At 43.9% G+C, this 17014-nt stretch overlaps 1 protein-coding gene and 1 long non-coding RNA gene across 5 annotated transcripts in view; one reads left to right on the plus strand and one right to left on the minus strand.

Annotated features, from left to right (window-relative positions):
- Positions 1-17014, plus strand: part of LOC138370332 (uncharacterized) — a 70835-nt gene that overhangs the window by 28664 nt on the left and 25157 nt on the right. The window lies entirely within an intron of this gene.
- The window catches only part of LOC123751976 (uncharacterized), a 109029-nt gene that overhangs the window by 16823 nt on the left and 75192 nt on the right, over positions 1-17014 (minus strand). For 3 of the 4 annotated variants that reach the window (XM_069334583.1, XM_069334581.1, XM_069334582.1), the window contains exon 2: positions 12183-12896. The exons of the other annotated variant lie outside the window; for it this stretch is intronic. In XM_069334583.1, the coding sequence (XP_069190684.1) occupies positions 12183-12230 (48 nt within the window). In that variant the 5' untranslated portion in view covers positions 12231-12896. The remainder of the gene's footprint in view (positions 1-12182; positions 12897-17014) is intronic. 4 annotated transcript variants of the gene reach the window in all.

A 17014-nucleotide genomic window follows, 5' to 3' on the forward strand; every position in this document is an offset into this window, starting at 1 on the left:
GACTTAAAGGTGAGCCCTCCTCCTCTTCCTTCCCCTCTTCTCTTCACCGTCTTATTCCTCCTTCGTCTGAAGACTGTAGCTCCTGGTGATGGACTTAGGGCAGTGTTATCAGGAGTCATGTGAACCCGTGACCTCTGACCTCTGTGCTGTGGCCGCCTCTCACGAAGCACCACATAACATAAACTGTCTACAACGACCATTCACGCTACGATTAATTTGTCTCCTGGCTCGTCTGCTCTCCTATCTCTCTCCTCTTCTTCCTCTTCGTTCCACCCATATACCTTCCACTTTGTCCTTTCTCCTTTGTCCCACTTCATCTCTCCTCTGTTACATCACTGCATCCACTTTTATCAGTTTTCATCTGTCTCTCCAAACTCTTTCCTTCTCTTCTTGTAAACTTTGCATCTTCTCCATTTTCTTCAAATCACTTTTTTATACTCCTTCTACTCTCCTTCTAAGATTAACTCTCCTGTTTCCCCTTGAATCGAATCTTTATTACCTGTGTTCATTTACCTGTTATCGCATTTTATTTAGTTTATGGTTCTCACTTCCCTAATGTGTTGAGAGGTTTTTATTGGCTCCACTTATGCTCCATTATTGTGACATCACCCCGAGGCTACGCCGTCTTTCTTATTCTCTACCTTTATCTCTTCTCACTTATCCTTTCCGCCTCTCGTTTTTCCCCCACTCCCTTCCATTAAGCTCCTTCCCTCTTGTCCTGCGTTTCTTCCGTTCTACCCTCTCTCTTCGTTCCTCTGTTCCCTTCTTTCTTCTCTCATTCTCTCCTACCCTTACTCTTAGAGCCTTTCATCTCCGTTCCTCCCCCACGCGGCTTGAATCATAATACCTATTATTACCACATAAACCTCCCAGTGCGCCATCACACGCGGTAAGGGGACCTATGGCAGGACTTACGCCGCTAGTACTAATCTTCCGGGCTTCCAGACAGCATTCCAGGGATGACAGGTTGTGGGTTTAGCTTCCAGGCGTTGTTCCAGGGATGACAGACTGTGGGTTTAGCTTCCAGGCGTTGTTCCAGGGATGACAGGTTGTGGGTTTAGCTTCCAGGCGTTGTTCCAGGGATGACAGGTTGTGGGTTTAGCTTCCAGGCGTTGTTCCAGGGATGACAGGTTGTGGGTTTAGCTTCCAGGCGTTGTTCCAGGGATGACAGGTTGTGGGTTTAGCTTCCAGGCGTTGTTCCAGGGATGACAGGTTGTGGGTTTAGCTTCCAGGCGTTGTTCCAGGGATGACAGGTTGTGGGCTTAGCTTCCAGGAGTTGTTCCAGGGATGACAGACTGTGGGTTTAGCTTCCAGGCGTTGTTCCAGGGATGACAGACTGTGGGTTTAGCTTCCAGGCGTTGTTCCAGGGATGACAGACTGTGATGTTAGCTTCCAGGCGTTGTTCCATGGATGACAGACTGTGGGTTTAGCTTCCAGGCGTTGTTCCATGGATGACAGACTGTGATGTTAGCTTCCAGGCGTTATTCCAGGGATGACAGACTGTGGGTTTAGCTTCCAGGCGTTGTTCCAGGGATGACAGACTGTGATGTTAGCTTCCAGGCGTTGTTCCAGGGATGACAGACTGTGATGTTAGCTTCCAGGCTGTATTCCAAGAGCTGGCAGGTTATTTTGGTTTCCAGTCGGTATTTCAGGGATGACAAGTTGCGGCCGGGGTTCAAATCTGTGCTAAGATTCCTGACAGATCGTGAATTTAGGATTTCAGGCTGTGATTCGGGCTTTCATTTTGCCATTTGCGACTGAGTACTTCCAGGCTGTTGAGCGACCTTCAGGCTATATTGCAGGGCTGCTAAGTTGCTCATCAAAACGTTCAGACAATTACAAAAATAATTCAGACTATCTAGTAAGGATTGCAGATTAACTGCCATTTATAGGACTTGCTTACTAAGGATTTCAGACTTTTGTAATGTGTTTGGATGGAGAGAATGTGTTACAGGGGGTTCAGATCGCACTACAGAACTTTACATATGTTCTTCGATGCTTCGAGGCCACATGAGACAGTCATCTCATGTGGCCCAAAATGCATCGCTTCACTTCAAGCGTCTTCCAGACCCTCAAGCGCCATTGTGAGGTTCTTGAGGCCGTTGATACATATAAGCCGTCGCTCCCAGTTGTTAGAGTGGTCACAGGTGCTCCTGCTGCAGTAGTTGCAACTGTGACAATTGGAGATAGTTAGTGCTAGCGTCTCCGCCACACCAGCAGCTGCACTTCTGCTCTCTGCACAGCTGCTTCCTGGGTCCAGCTGCTCCTCCGCCGCCTGGCTTTATGGCCCATCAGTTTTGATAAGATTCTATGAACGGGGGTTCGAGACGCTGGGTAAAAACGCTTTATATTATGACACGGCGTCACTTCCTGAGAACTTGACCTGGTTTGACCTGCTTGACCTGGTTTGACCTGCTTGACCTCACCTGGATGATGAAACAGACGCAATTTGTGTAGTTCTGCCGCCATTTGAGAGAGAGAGATCAGCATGGATATAAGTATTATGTTGTTCACTATTAACGGCGAACAGATGTATTGAAATCCAGAAGATGTTTGCAATCTCAGACACGGTAACTGATGACTCATGCACGTGCGCTTGCACGCGCGCGCTCACACACACACACACACACACACACACACACACACACACACACACACACACACACACACACACAGTTGAGAGGCGGGCCGCAAGAGCAAAGCTCAACCCCCGCAAGCACAAGTAGGTGAGTACACACACACACACACACACGAACACACTTAGAACAGCTTAAACTTTGTCTCCAAACATCATCACGGACACTGCGAAGGAAAATCATGCTTGTCTGTATTATCAGAGTCGTGCAAGAACAAAGAAAGAAGGAAGGAGAGAGAGCGAGAGGGATGAGCAAACAGCACATTTCTCGAGTGTGAGAGAGTGCGCGTGTTGGTGTCGTGTCCTCGAGACCCCAGCTCAAGAGAGTGCAGCCCGCTGGTGTATCTGGACGAGTCATCACGCGAGTGAAGGAGCCGCTGTCAGGAAGGCAACAAGGTGCTTCGGGTATCAGAGGTAACGAGCGGAGTGCCGCAAGGGTCTCGGTACCAGGTCCCACCGTGTTTCTAGTATAGCAGTAACCTTAATATCAATGTTTGCAGATGATGCAAAACTAATGAGAATCAGAATTGAAGACAACAGTACCCCGAAAAGGAACTTTGAGACATTTCAGAGGTGATGAGAGTAATGGCTACTAGACTTTAAATCAACGACATGCACAGTTATGAGGATAGGAACAGAAATGAAAAGACCTGTAAAAGAATTAGATGAAGGGAAGACATTTCCTGTATCAAAAAAGGAGAAAAATTTGGAAGACATTAACCCTAAACAAACCCCGGGAGCCGGTCGGCCAAGCGGACAGGACACTGGACTTGTAATCCTGTGGTCCCGGGTTCGATCCCAGGCGCCGGCGAGAAACAATGGGCAGAGTTTCTTTCACCCTATGCCCCTGTTACCTAGCAGTAAAATAGGTACCTGGGAGCTATCACGGGCTGCTTCCTGGGGGTGGAGGCCTGGTCGAGGACCGGGCCGCGGGGACACTAAAGCCCCGAAATCATCTTAAGAAGAAGAAGAAGATAACAAGTGTATAACGTCGCCAGCATATACGGAACTGGCTAACGTCTGTGTAGTGTTAATAAATGTTAACAAAGGAGCCCTTCTAGCCCTATATATAAGGCGTGAAACGAGGCTCGTTCCTGAGCTGAAGGGACTGAGCTACGAGGAAAGACTCAGAGATGGACCTGAGCGCAGTCCAACACAGTCCAACATTAATTAATAATAAACCAACTTAAAAACTTAGCCTGGCATAAGTAGTGAGATGCTACCTCTCTGGCAGGAAACAGAGGGCAACAGAGGAGAGCTGTCGCAGTGACGGGACACGCAGCGTGCCTTAGTATAGTGTGATGCTGAGGTTAAGGTTCTATTAACCTCCGGAGAGGTATTACAACTACCACAATAACCTACTGGTTATTGTGGTAGTTTAGATGTGTGGTTAACTACCTTTAGTTAACCACCCATCACACCCTATGCAAATTATTTAGAAGTCAACGACATCCAAACAACTGTTGCAGTTCGTATGTCCGCCATTGCACGAGTTTGTTGACCCCTTAATTAATCTGCCAGCAGAGCATGACCTTGTTTGCTGTAATCGGTACCACGAGTGTGAGAATTATACTGAGCATAACGACAACTGCTCGTGATTAATCGTTCGCATCTCCAGCCACTGATGGGTCTTCTTATTTTCCTGTGGTAATCCTCCCTCTCGGCCGCCCACCGCCATACGCTCCTTGAAGTGGCCTCGTCCGGCCCCGCCTGCATCCATTTTCTCCACCGGACGACTTCTGTGTACCTCGTAAACCAGATGGCAGACATGGGATCATAAGTCTTAACTTTTTATTCCCTCTGTCGGTATATGTGTGTCTTCTTGGTCCTGTCGTACCCTCTTTCCTTTTCTCTCTCTCTCTCTCTCTCTCTCTCTCTCTCTCTCTCTCTCTCTCTCTCTCTCTCTCTCTCTCTCTCTCTCTCTCTCTCTCTCTCTCTCTCTCTCTCTCTCTCTCTCCTCTCTCTCTCTCTCTCTCTCTCTCTCTCTCTTCTCTCTTCTCTCTTCTCTCTTCTCTCTCTCTCTCATTCGTTTTCTTCCGACGTTGATCTCATTTTATCAGTTTTACATCCTTTATGACCGCCCATTTTTTATGTTTCTTCAATTAGTTTTCGTTCGCTATTTCGTTTCAAGCAGTTGGCTCGTTTTGTGAGGGTTCGTTGATTGGGAGGGGGGGGGAAGGGTGATTCAGGAGGGGGGTGAAGCACTGTAAACAAACCCCAGAACGACCTCTTTACTGTCGTAAAAACAGAAAATAATAATAATAATAATAATATTGTTATATTATTATTATTATTATTATTATTATTATTATTATTATTATACGGATGATTAGATTCACACAGAAAACAAACCATTAATACACTTGACCTGCTGTATCACGGTTGAACATGTTGCTACCTGAGGACCAGACACTTGGGGGTCATGTGAAGTGAACCCGTGTCACATATACGCCGCGACAGTTAATTAAGGTTCATGTACGTAAAATGTGATCCGCTGGTCAATGGTAGGTCTTGAGGTCAAGATAGGTAGTAAGGCTCATCATAGGCCCGTAGGATCTATCGTGGGTCTGAAGATTAAGTGAGGTTTCTAAAGTGTAACTCAGATAAGACAGTTACTTTTAAGTCAAGCAATGTTAAACGAACCTGGAAATTTAAGCAAGATGGAAATATTAAGGAAAGACTTCTCTTGTCTTCTCTTGTCAAGTAAATCTTAGATTTTAAGCAACATATTAGGGGTCAAACATTTCAAACATAAGTCACAGTAGGAATAAGTCATAATAGATAGATATGGCAAGTTCATGCCGTCAGCAAGGTCGGAGAGGTCAGATGCACAGTTGATAAATCAAGCAAAGTCAACAGTGCAAGGTCATCTAGGAAAAGAAAGAATAGCTGTGGAAAAAAGCGAGGGACAGAATGTGAAACAAAATCTCGAAATACACAGAAAACCAGTAGGGGCCATAAGGAGGATTCGAACCCATGCTCTATTTGGTGTTTGTCCGGTGAGGAATCCCTGCTCAGATTCTCCCATTTGTTGCAGTAGGTATTTAAGTGCCTTCCTTTTATTGGTTCTATTAAGTTATTCTGATATTTTCCAGTTGTTTATACTGATGAGTGACAGCTAACATCAGTCCCATTCACCTGGGCTCGAAGAGACTCAGTGTTTGGGCACCGTTCCTTCACTCCATCCTCATACCCCAGCCACCTAGACTATCCTAATAACCTTCTCATGTGCTATGTAGGCATACTTGTTTGGCGCCTTCTCATAATTACCTTCCCTTCCTTCACAATGCACCAACGATACCTTGACGTAGTCTCTTCATCATCCTGTGTTGCTCCTGGGGTCGCCTTCCCCCTGAATTAAGTCTTTCAGTCTTTCTTGAATCTTTCAGACCATCACTCTTTAGTATAGGTAGTTGCTCTTGTGTTGTGAGTCTTGCTCGGTCTTCAGCGTAGCACAGTAGGGAACCGTGATAATGAACTAGTCTATTTCTTGCCAGGTCATTAACATATAAACAGGATGAGAGTGTGATGGGACCCAAGAAATCCAATTATGTCCTGGTTACCTCTTTGAGTCATACATGCCTTACGCATTTGTAAATACGTGTATAACATTCTTAGACACACACAAATAGCATATTATTAGGTATATGTCTTTTATTATGTCATTCGTTGAGATTAAAGAGCTGCTGAATGGTTGTAGAGTATCACATGTCATAGGTAATAGAGGAGTCTTTGTTTTAAATACACCAATCAGATTCAAACTGAGGTTCATCCGTCCAATCAGACTAGAGCATCCCAAGAGCCGAGACAGTTGGAAATTTTATTCTAAATGAAACAAGGCCTTTCTGACGTAAGAGGTGAAGCAGGGATTCTCCCCAGTCAGCAAATCAGAAAGTCTGTTACATCTGGCGTAGGCAAGTGTGACCAATGGCATTGTGTGGAGGTTGTGCGAAGACCATTGTCTTATATTCCCGCATCTTCAAGATGAAGCAGAGTAACAACAATTGCAGTTGCAGTGTCAGAAACCGGTCAGTCATGTCGAGTATAAGTTTACGAAGTGAAAGGGAGGGTGCAAAGGGAGGACGTTCGACAGTGTACAAGTCGTCTGCAAAGCGGATGAGTCGACGACTATGGTTGAGATACTTGAGAGATAGCAAAGGCTTTCTGTTTTCAACTGTTGGAGAAGACGTCGAGAGTGAGAAGCAGGCACGACATCAATAAACAATTTTCTACAGGGATGGGAAGTTGGAGATGACATCAACCAAGTCCATCCAGATTTAAGTTGACAGAACTCTTCATTATCTCTACAAGAATACAAAATATATACACAGGGAATGGCTTTCCTAAATTACTATGCAAATAAAAATCAATCCGGATTCTGTGCCATTTTACTTTTTTTTAACACATTAATTCAAGGGCAAGACTTGCTCAGTGGGCCACATTACCGCCTCTCTCAGCCATTTTCTGGCATCTATTTTGATCCCCACCAGCCCAAGTTCACACAGTTCAGCCCTTGTAAACATCGCCAAAACTTGTGAAACTACCTTGTAAACTTGCTGATATTTGATCATTGCCCGCAGTAAAAGAGGATCAAATTCACACAGGATTCGTGATTCTTCGTGGGAGCTCCGTCCTCGGGTAGCGTCCTTAGATCCTTGAGTCTAGGACCTCACGCTGGGTTCATGTAGAATTGTGGCATCTTAATCCTTCAATAACTCCGGAAGGTCTTCTTAAATACTGTCCTCCTTCACAGCATCCATTTATCACATAAATGGGTATTAAATGAGATAGAAAACTCAGACCCGTGAGACCACTGTTCAGAGGACCAAGTATGTCTCTGAATACATCAATACGTGTTACTTTTAAATTGGTGAAACAGTGTGTGTGTGTTGTATAATGTTGCCTTCCTGCAGAGTGAATGGACAGTGCCAGATCTGAAAGGTAATCCAGGTATGGCTCCCGTGCCAGGTAAGTCCACTACGAGCTCACCATAGCCCGTGCTACTTGGAACTTGTTTCGAGTAGCTGAATCTATAACAACAACCAGGTATGGAAGGGGTTATAGACGGGCAGAAGAGACGTGTCAGGGGGACTAGCGTCCTACTCGCTTGCCAAACTAGGATTTACTAGCTCATGGAACCATTTGATGTTGACTGTATCCTGGGAAAAAATATTTTATCATTGTTTTCCTTGAGTCGGAGAAGGCTGGCAGCTCAGTTAAGAGACAGGAAGCCTGCGTATATGGATAATTTAGGCTTGTATCGATGCCCCACACTCCCCCTTCCCCAAGGTCGAATTATAGATACTAAGATGCAACCCTACAACAGTTGCCTAACTCCTGGGTACGTATTTACAACTAGTGAACCGACGCATTAGGTGAAGGGAAAACGTGCCCAACCATTTCTCTCCAAGCCGGGATTCGAACCTGGGATTCCCGATTATTATCGAGGACAATGATCGAGAGCAGCAAGGAGAGGACTCGAGCCACCGGACTCAGTTGTGTGGGCTTTGGCAGACCTCTTGATGCCGCCGTGAGAGAACAAAGGAGTTGTGGGTAGTTTTCTTATACAAGGTAACTGTTAAAATATCCTTCAGGGCTTTGTTTTAGGGCCTATATCTCCGTCACGTATTGCTGACCCGGGCCAGTGCCGGCAGATAATATACTGCAACAGGTCAACATAATATATATATATATATATATATATATATATATATATATATATATATATATATATATATATATATATATATACATATATATATATATATATATATGTATATATATATATATATATATATATATATATATATATATAATATTATATATATATATCTATATATATAGAAGGGTCGGGCATCAACCCTTGACCTCCTTCCCCGCTTCCATATGTGTGTGTGTGTGTGTGTGTGTGTGTGTGTGTGTGTGTGTGTGTGTGTGTGTGTGTGTGTGTGTGTGTGTGTGAGTGTGTGTGTGTAAGTGTGCGTGTGAGTGTGTGTGAGTGTGAGTGTGTGTGTGTGTGAGTGTGAGTGTGTGAGTGTGAGTGTTGCACACAGTTGAGCTTCACCGCGTTTGTCATCCACACTTTTCTCTTTGCTTTCCCTGCCTTGTGTGTGTGTGTGCGTGCGTGCATGAGCCCTCTCCCCCCCCACCCACTGGCCCGGGTCCTCTTATTCATGGGGACTTAGCACGGTGTTTTCTACCAGCTTTTTACCGCCCGGGTCAAGCGTTTAGCAGATAATGCAACAAAGAATTCTCGCATAACGTGCTGATTTAAGACCGCAATATGCTCGCGGAGCGGAGAGTATTCTTCCCTCTTTACCCCACAACTCCTCCCCCCCCCCTTCCCCACAACTCCTCCCCCTTCCCTACAACTCCTCCCCCTTCCCCACAACTCCTCCCCCTTCCCCACAACTTCTCCCCCTTCCCCACATCTCCCCTCCCTTCCCCACATCTCCCCCTTCCCCACAACTTCTCCCCCTTCCCCACAACTCCTCCCCCTTCCCCACAACTCCTCCCCCTTCCCCACAACTCCTCCCCCTTCCCCACAACTCCTCCCCCTTCCCCACAACTCCTCCCCCTTCCCCACAACCCCCTCCCTCTTCCCCCACAACATTCACCCAACGCTTAGCTGTCACTCTCCCACTCTCTCCCACCTCTCACCCACTCCTTTTCTCCTCTACTTTACACTTACCTTCGCCCCCCCCACACCCCACATACTTCCCCCCCCCCCAACTCTCAACCACCCCCCCCTTTCTCCTGTTCCAATCCATGCTGAGGACATGCAGACACTAATGAATACGAACACACAAGAGGGGAGATAGAGAGGGGAAAATGAAATAAGGGAAGAGGGATGGAGGTGAGAACACAGGGGGAGGGGGAGGAAAATAAGGGAGGGGGGGATGATATAAGGTCACCAGCTTAGCTTCAACTTAAGTTTGCCTGTTTACAAACTCACACAAAGTGGCACAAGTCAAGAGAGTTTCATAATTCCACAAAATATTCGTTTGTGGAGGGAAGAGAAGGTCGATAAAGTGCCACTGGTGAGGGTGGGGGGGGGGGGTTGTGGGGGGTGTATGTGCTATATGGGGAAATATTTGGAGCAGGGCGGCGGGATCGAACCGCCGGCCTGCTGCTAAGATTTTCTGCATAGGTGCATCGCGTTGTTGTGATTTCCTTGTGTATGTGGTACACGTTCTGAGACACACATGCACACACACACATGCACACACACACACAGCTGAGTGGACAGCGCTCTGGACTCGTAATCCTAGGGGTCCGGGTTCGATCTCGGTGATGGCAGAGACAAAGTGGGCAGAGTTTCTTTCACCCTGATGCCAGTAAATAGGTACCTGGGAGTTAGAGAACTGCTACGGGCTGCTTCCTGTGTGTGTGTGTGTGTGTGTGTGTGTGTGTGTGTGTGTGTGTGTGTGAGAGATAAATGTATGTAGTAGACATAAGAGAGTAAAAATAGATTGATTAGGACGGCGGGGTTCAAGAGCTAATAGTATGATTCTACAGACACGAATACTAAATACAAATAGTAAATACACACAACAAATGCTAACCAATTAATTACAAATGTTGTTCAACAAGTGTGAAGTACAAAGGTTATACAAAGAGACAGAATAGCAAAGTTTAAACGATGAGGTACAACCAAGGCAGCTGAACCTCGCCCCGCGCCACCACAGTATCGAATATCGACTAAATAATAACGATATACAGCATAAGCTTCTCAGGGGGGACTGATAAGGTCCATAAAGAAAACATGTCAGTTTAAGCCGGGAAGAACACACGAATGGGAACCTGAGGCTCAGAGGAATTATGGGGGATATTCAAATAATTTATTTAGCATAGAGGGATTGAACAATGGGTCTGGACTAGGAAAGAGAGAGGAGATAGATAATGGATGGGAACTAGAGGATAAATAAGTTTCAAAAGTAGGTTTCACTAATAGCTACAGAGTTGGGAGTCGCTGTAGCAACCGTCAGCAGGTAAAAGGTGGGACTCGGGAGCTAGCGCTCATCTCTGGAAGGATATTTAGGGTGAGAATATTTACGTGAGCACACACATGAGACGAGACACATTTTCACTGCGAAATATTTCAATGTTGAGAAACATTCCAAGAACGTGTCCAAATATTACCTTCATGTAGACGGCCGCTGAGTTCAGCCAGCAGCCCGGGAGGCAGTGTGACATCCGGACATGTGGTACAGGTTCTCAGACATCCGGACATGTGGTACAGTTTCTCAGACATCCGGACATGAGGTACAGTTTCTCAGACATCCGGACATGTGGTACAGTTTCTCAGACATCCGGACATGAGGTACAGTTTCTCAGACATCCGGACATGTGGTACAGTTTCTCAGACATCCGGACATGTGGTACAGTTTCTCAGACATCCGGACATGTGGTACAGTTTCTCAGACATCCGGACATGTGGTACAGTTTCTCAGACATCCGGACATGTGGTACAGCTTCACAAATTACGGTACGACAACAAGGTGTTACAAAGATTTAAATCATCCACTAGTGCTTCCTGAAGCTCCCACTTTACTAGCTACAACGTGTCTGCGACCTGGTTGCAACCAAGTTACAATCAACCTGCATCTAAGTGGCAACCTAGTAAAAACTTTCTTGCAACCTGGAAGAAACTTGGCTACAACCTGGCCACAATCTAGCTCCAACCTAATACCAACGTTGCAGCAACCTTACTAGACCCTTCTGTTAACTCGTATGGGCCAATTGGCCTTCTGCAGTTCTCATTATTACTACTATCCCCTACACCTTACTTTCCTCCTCAGCTCTCTCTTGCCTATTTATTGCCTGTCTCTACCTCCTCATCACAATCGACTTGAGAATGGTCCAGGACGGACCGAAACGTCATCGTCCCTTCAACTGCTAGTGTGTGGTCTGGTCAACTTTCTGTTAATTGTAGCCTACACCTCAGGTGCTTCTCCAAGTAAAAAAAAAATATTAAAATCACCATTGCGTGAGAAAACCCTTGGAGCAGGGTGGTGGTATTGAAGCAGCGTCCTGAGTCACTCAACCCGCACACCTTATCCAGGACGATAGTTCAATCCCACCGTCCTGCTCCTAAGATGTTATTGTAGATTCGTCACATTATTGTAATTTTTGTGTGTGTTCAGAACTGAATGCTCTTGAGACGTCCTGGAATCATTGTCTCCTGGACTTGTTCAAGGACTCAAGGACTCCAACATTCAAGGACTTGTTCAAGAGGATTCAACACAAAGGTTCTTCTCGGCTCGGTAAGTGTGTCTCGTAATGTCGTGAACTTTAAAGACACACTTAAGGTGATGTATCAAGGAGCGGTGTAGGGGCCTCACAGATACGTGTTAAGATTACCGCATACATTAGCATTTTTTGACGAATTTTATGAATGGAGAGATTTAAGAACAGAGAAGATATTGTGTATTCTGTAGTTAGCGTTACTACAGTTACACGCTAACTACAGCTCCGTGTTTACTTCAACTACACACTAACTATGGCTTCACACTACACCAATGCAATCACATAACAGCCTATTTACCTGAGCATAATTTTCTATGGCGAATTCTGAAGAGACGACATCGATCATGTCCTTTCATGCCCATACATCTTGTAGTGTGGGTGGGGGCACGGGCGGCCGGCAGACAGGCAGGCAGGCCAGCAGACAGGCAGACAGGCCGGCAGACAGGCAGGCAGGCCGGCAGACAGGCAGGCAGGCCGGCAGACAGGTAGGCAGGCCGGCAGACAGGCAGGCAGGCCAGCAGACAGGCCGGCAGACAGGCAGGCAGGCCGGCAGACAGGCAGGCAGGCCGGCAGACAGGCAGGCAGGCCAGCAGACAGGCAGACAGGTAGGCAGGCCGGCAGACAGGCAGGCAGGCCGGCAGGCCGGCAGACAGGCAGGCAGGCCAGCAGACAGGCCGGCAGACAATGTAGGCAGGCCGGCAGACAGACCGACAGGGATTCGAGGCCTGGCTTCTGAGAGTGTCTCACAGCATCCAAGTCTCGGATGTTTGTAAACAATCTCTGGGGTTTTCCCTATTTTCTTTCTGGTTCACTTCAACTGAAATAGATGTTTTTTTTCTGCTTTATCTACTTTCTTTTGTTTTGTTTACATATTTACGGAAGTCTGCGTGTGTCTGCGACTGATTTGGCATCCTAGGACTTCATTGCTATCCCGCTTGTTGGGTAGTGAGGGTATTTGACCCGTCTTGTTGACCCCCAGTCTAGCTGACCTCGATCGCAACACTGCTTCTTTCTGAAATATGTAACAGAATTAATAATTACACATAATTACAAACTAATAGTAAATATATTTATTTGATTTAGAGTGCAGTGTTCAGGGGAGTAGTAAGGCTGGTAGGGTCGGGTAGTTGTATGGTGAACAGTGCACACAGTAGTATGGGTTGTGGGTCTCAGTACACATAACGTAACAACAATATTGTAGCGACTTAACCGCAACGTCTTGGCAACGTTGCCCCCCAAAAAGTTGTAGCAGTGTTGCCACTGTTACACTAATAAGGGTTTTCTGTTGGCCTTGAGCTATACTGGAACTTTAGGCCTATGAGTGGCTTCACTTGGTCGTATATCGAGGGTTTTATGTTGGTGGTTATCTTGAGATGACTTCGGGGCTTAGCGTCCCCGTGGCCCGGTCCTCGATCAGGCTTCCTTTTTGTTACACACCCCCCAGGAAGCAGCCCGTAGCAGCTGCCTAACTCCCAGATACCTATTTACTGCTAGGTAACAGGGGCATCAGGGTGAAATAAACTTTTTGCCCGTTTGTCTCCGCCTCCACCGGGGACCCTTCTTGTTTCTAGTTTCTAGTTAGTAGTTTCTTGTTGTCCAGGGATAGTCCCCCAGAGGAGTACAGAAACACCAAGATTGTGTAGAATACATATATATTTACAAAAATATATATAAAAGTAATATCAATGAACATCAGTTAGTGGCCCCCCCCCCCCACACCACACTTTTTGTAACTAGCTGATGTGCTAAGATATGAGGTATCGGTATAGCCAAAACATATTCCAATCATAACATCACTTTTCTGAAGATAAATATAGACACAATCATATCAGACAACCTACTTCAAGTGTTTATCCACAGAGAAAAATCATCATTAAGTTGCACACACAACATATGGTTTGAAAACATGAAATCTGGACTCTCCATATTTAGTACTCCATATTACTTAAAATGACTACTTTATCTTGTACTTAAACTGTATACAAAGTGTGTCTTGGCTAAAAAGTCTGGCGTAGGAAAACCCCTCCTAGGAAGAAATCCTCAAGGGCCGTGACGAGGATTCGAACTTACGTCCGAGATCTTGCCCCCCCCTCCCCTCCTAGGACTTCCGATTGCTTGCTGTAATTCTTTTGGCGGCAGCCATATTTGTCTAGTTCCCTTTGTCGACCCTCGCTCCAGAATACCAGAATTTCTGAAATTTCAGAATTCAGAATTTCGCTCCAGAATTTCAAAACACCTGTTTTGAAAACTCTCTGAATATTTACTCTAATACTAGTCTTTTTGATTAAAAAATAAACGAGTCGTCCATTCATTAACGAACTGTTTTTTTTTATATACCCGACAGGTTAGAACTTTATGGCTGAATATAGTGAGGCACTACTTGGCTGGGCGGAGGAATACTAGCTGACACCTCTCTCAACACAAATAATCATATATATACAGTTTTCATACATTCGTAACAGCCACATTTTTGGCACCGTAACAAAAATATTATTGTGTTCAGGCTCTGTGTTTGTTGGAATGACGTCATGCATGGAGAACGAAAATGACATTATTGTGTTGGTCTCCAGTTGGCACAAAGGTGTCATCCCAATGTATCACTGTTCAGACAGTGCCATTCCCCATTCCCCCCGTAATGGGGAAGTTTACCCGATGATATTTGAATAGGGATAATAGGATAATAAAAAAAAAAAGAGAAGGGAGTAGGGGAAAGGGGTAGGAATTTGAGAGGACTTTTAAATTTGTTTTCAATCGCTGTTTCGAAACTTTGGACAATAAATCTACTAGAGAGAGAAAGCCTATTTCGAGTGATTTATTTTATGTATATATTTTTTTTTTTGGTCCAGGATAGACGTCCAAACAACTTTACCATTTACGAATTCACTGGGTCGTGACATGTAATACTTTTCACCTTTTTTTTGGAAGAGCATATTAGCTTTTGTGAATGTATGCCGCATATGCATTATAAATTTAGTATATGTTTTGTCACCTTGTATATATATATATATATATATATATATATATATATATATATATATATATATATATATATATATATATATATATATATATATGTCGTACCTAGTAGCCAGAACGCACTTCTCAGCCTACTATGCAAGGCCCGATTTGCCTAATAAGCCAAGTTTTCCTGAATTAATATATTTTCTCTAATTTTTTTCTTATGAAATGGTAAAGCTACCAATTTCATTATGTATGAGGTCAATTTTATTTTATTGGAGTTAAAATTAACGTAGATATATGACCGAACCTAACCAACCCTACCTAACCTAACCGATCTCTATAGGTTAGGTTGGGTTAGGTAGCCGAAAAAGTTAGGTTAGGTTAGGTTAGGTAGGTTAGGTAGTCGAAAAACAATTATTTCATGAAAACTTGGCTTATTAGGCAAATCGGGCCTTGCATAGTAGGCTGAGAAGTGCGTTCTGGCTACTAGGTACGACATATATATATATATATATATATATATATATATATATATATATATATATATATATATATATATATATATATATATTATATATAATATATATATATAATATATATATATATATATATATATATATATATATATTATATATATATATATTATATATAATATATAATATATATATATATATATATATATATATATATATATATATATATATATATATATCTATATATATATGTCGTACCTAGTAGCCAGAACGCACTTCTCAGCCTACTATGCAAGGCCCGATTTGCCTAATAAGCCAAGTTTTCATGAAATAATTGTTTTTCGACTACCTAACCTACCTAACCTAACCTAACCTAACTTTTTCGGCTACCTAACCCAACCTAACCTATAGAGATCGGTTAGGTTAGGTTAGGTAGGGTTGGTTAGGTTCGGTCATATATCTACGTTAATTTTAACTCCAATAAAAAAAAATTGACCTCATACATAATGAAATGGGTAGCTTTATCATTTCATAAGAAAAAAATTAGAGAAAATATATTAATTCAGGAAAACTTGGCTCATTACGCAAATCGGACCTTGCATAGTAGGCTGAGAAGTGCATTCTTGCTACTAGGTACGACATATATATATACATATATATATTATATATTATATATAATATATATATATATAATATATATAATATATATATATAATATATATATATATATATATATATATATATATATATATATATATATATATATATATATATATATATATATTGAGCCCGGATGGGCACATGTATAAGCAAGTAGATGGGGTCGCTATGGGTTCTCCCCTAGGTGTCCTGTTTGCAAACTTCTACATGGGTACCATCGAGCAAAAAGTCTTAGTCGACATGAACTTGAAACCGGCCATATACTGCAGGTATGTTGACGACATTTTTACACAGGTACCTGATGTCAGACATCTGCAGGAGCTGAAGGAGGCATTTGAGCAGAGTTCCGTGCTGCGTTTCACTTACGAGACGGAAAAGGATGGGAAGCTGCCTTTTCTTGATGTAACAGTCATGGAAAAGGGCGGAGGTTTCCACACTGCAGTCTACACAAAGGAAACAAACATAGGAATGTGCCTAAATGCCAACAGCGACTGCCCTGACAGGTACAAGAGGAGTGTTGTTAACGCATACGTCGACCGTGCTCTCAGCCACAGCTCAGAATGGAAGCAAGTCGACGAAGAACTCTGTAGGGTAAGGCAGGTTCTAGTCAATAACGGCTTCTCCAATGGTTTCATCGAAGACATCATAAGAAGGAAAGTGAAAAGCCATGCAACCTCCGAAGAGACAACTAACACAACACCTATACCCCCTATTAGACTATTTTACAGGAACTTCTTTTCCACAGCTCATAAAACAGAGGAAAGGGTCCTGAAAGATATTGTTAATAGAAACGTTATCCCTACAGACAAAAATCAGAGGATACAACTGACGATTTACTATAAAACCAGAAAAACGGCCAGCCTACTCATGAGAAACTCTCCAGACATGAAACAGAACGCTTTAAAAGAGACTAACGTCGTCTATGCCTTCAAATGCCCACTTGGGGACTGTAAGCTCCAAAAAACCCAGTATATAGGCAAGACAACAACATCTCTTTCTAGGCGTTTAACGATGCATAAACAACAGGGCTCCATTA

The sequence above is a fragment of the Procambarus clarkii genome, chromosome 31 (assembly GCF_040958095.1).
Source record: "Procambarus clarkii isolate CNS0578487 chromosome 31, FALCON_Pclarkii_2.0, whole genome shotgun sequence".
NCBI lineage: Eukaryota > Metazoa > Arthropoda > Malacostraca > Decapoda > Cambaridae > Procambarus > Procambarus clarkii.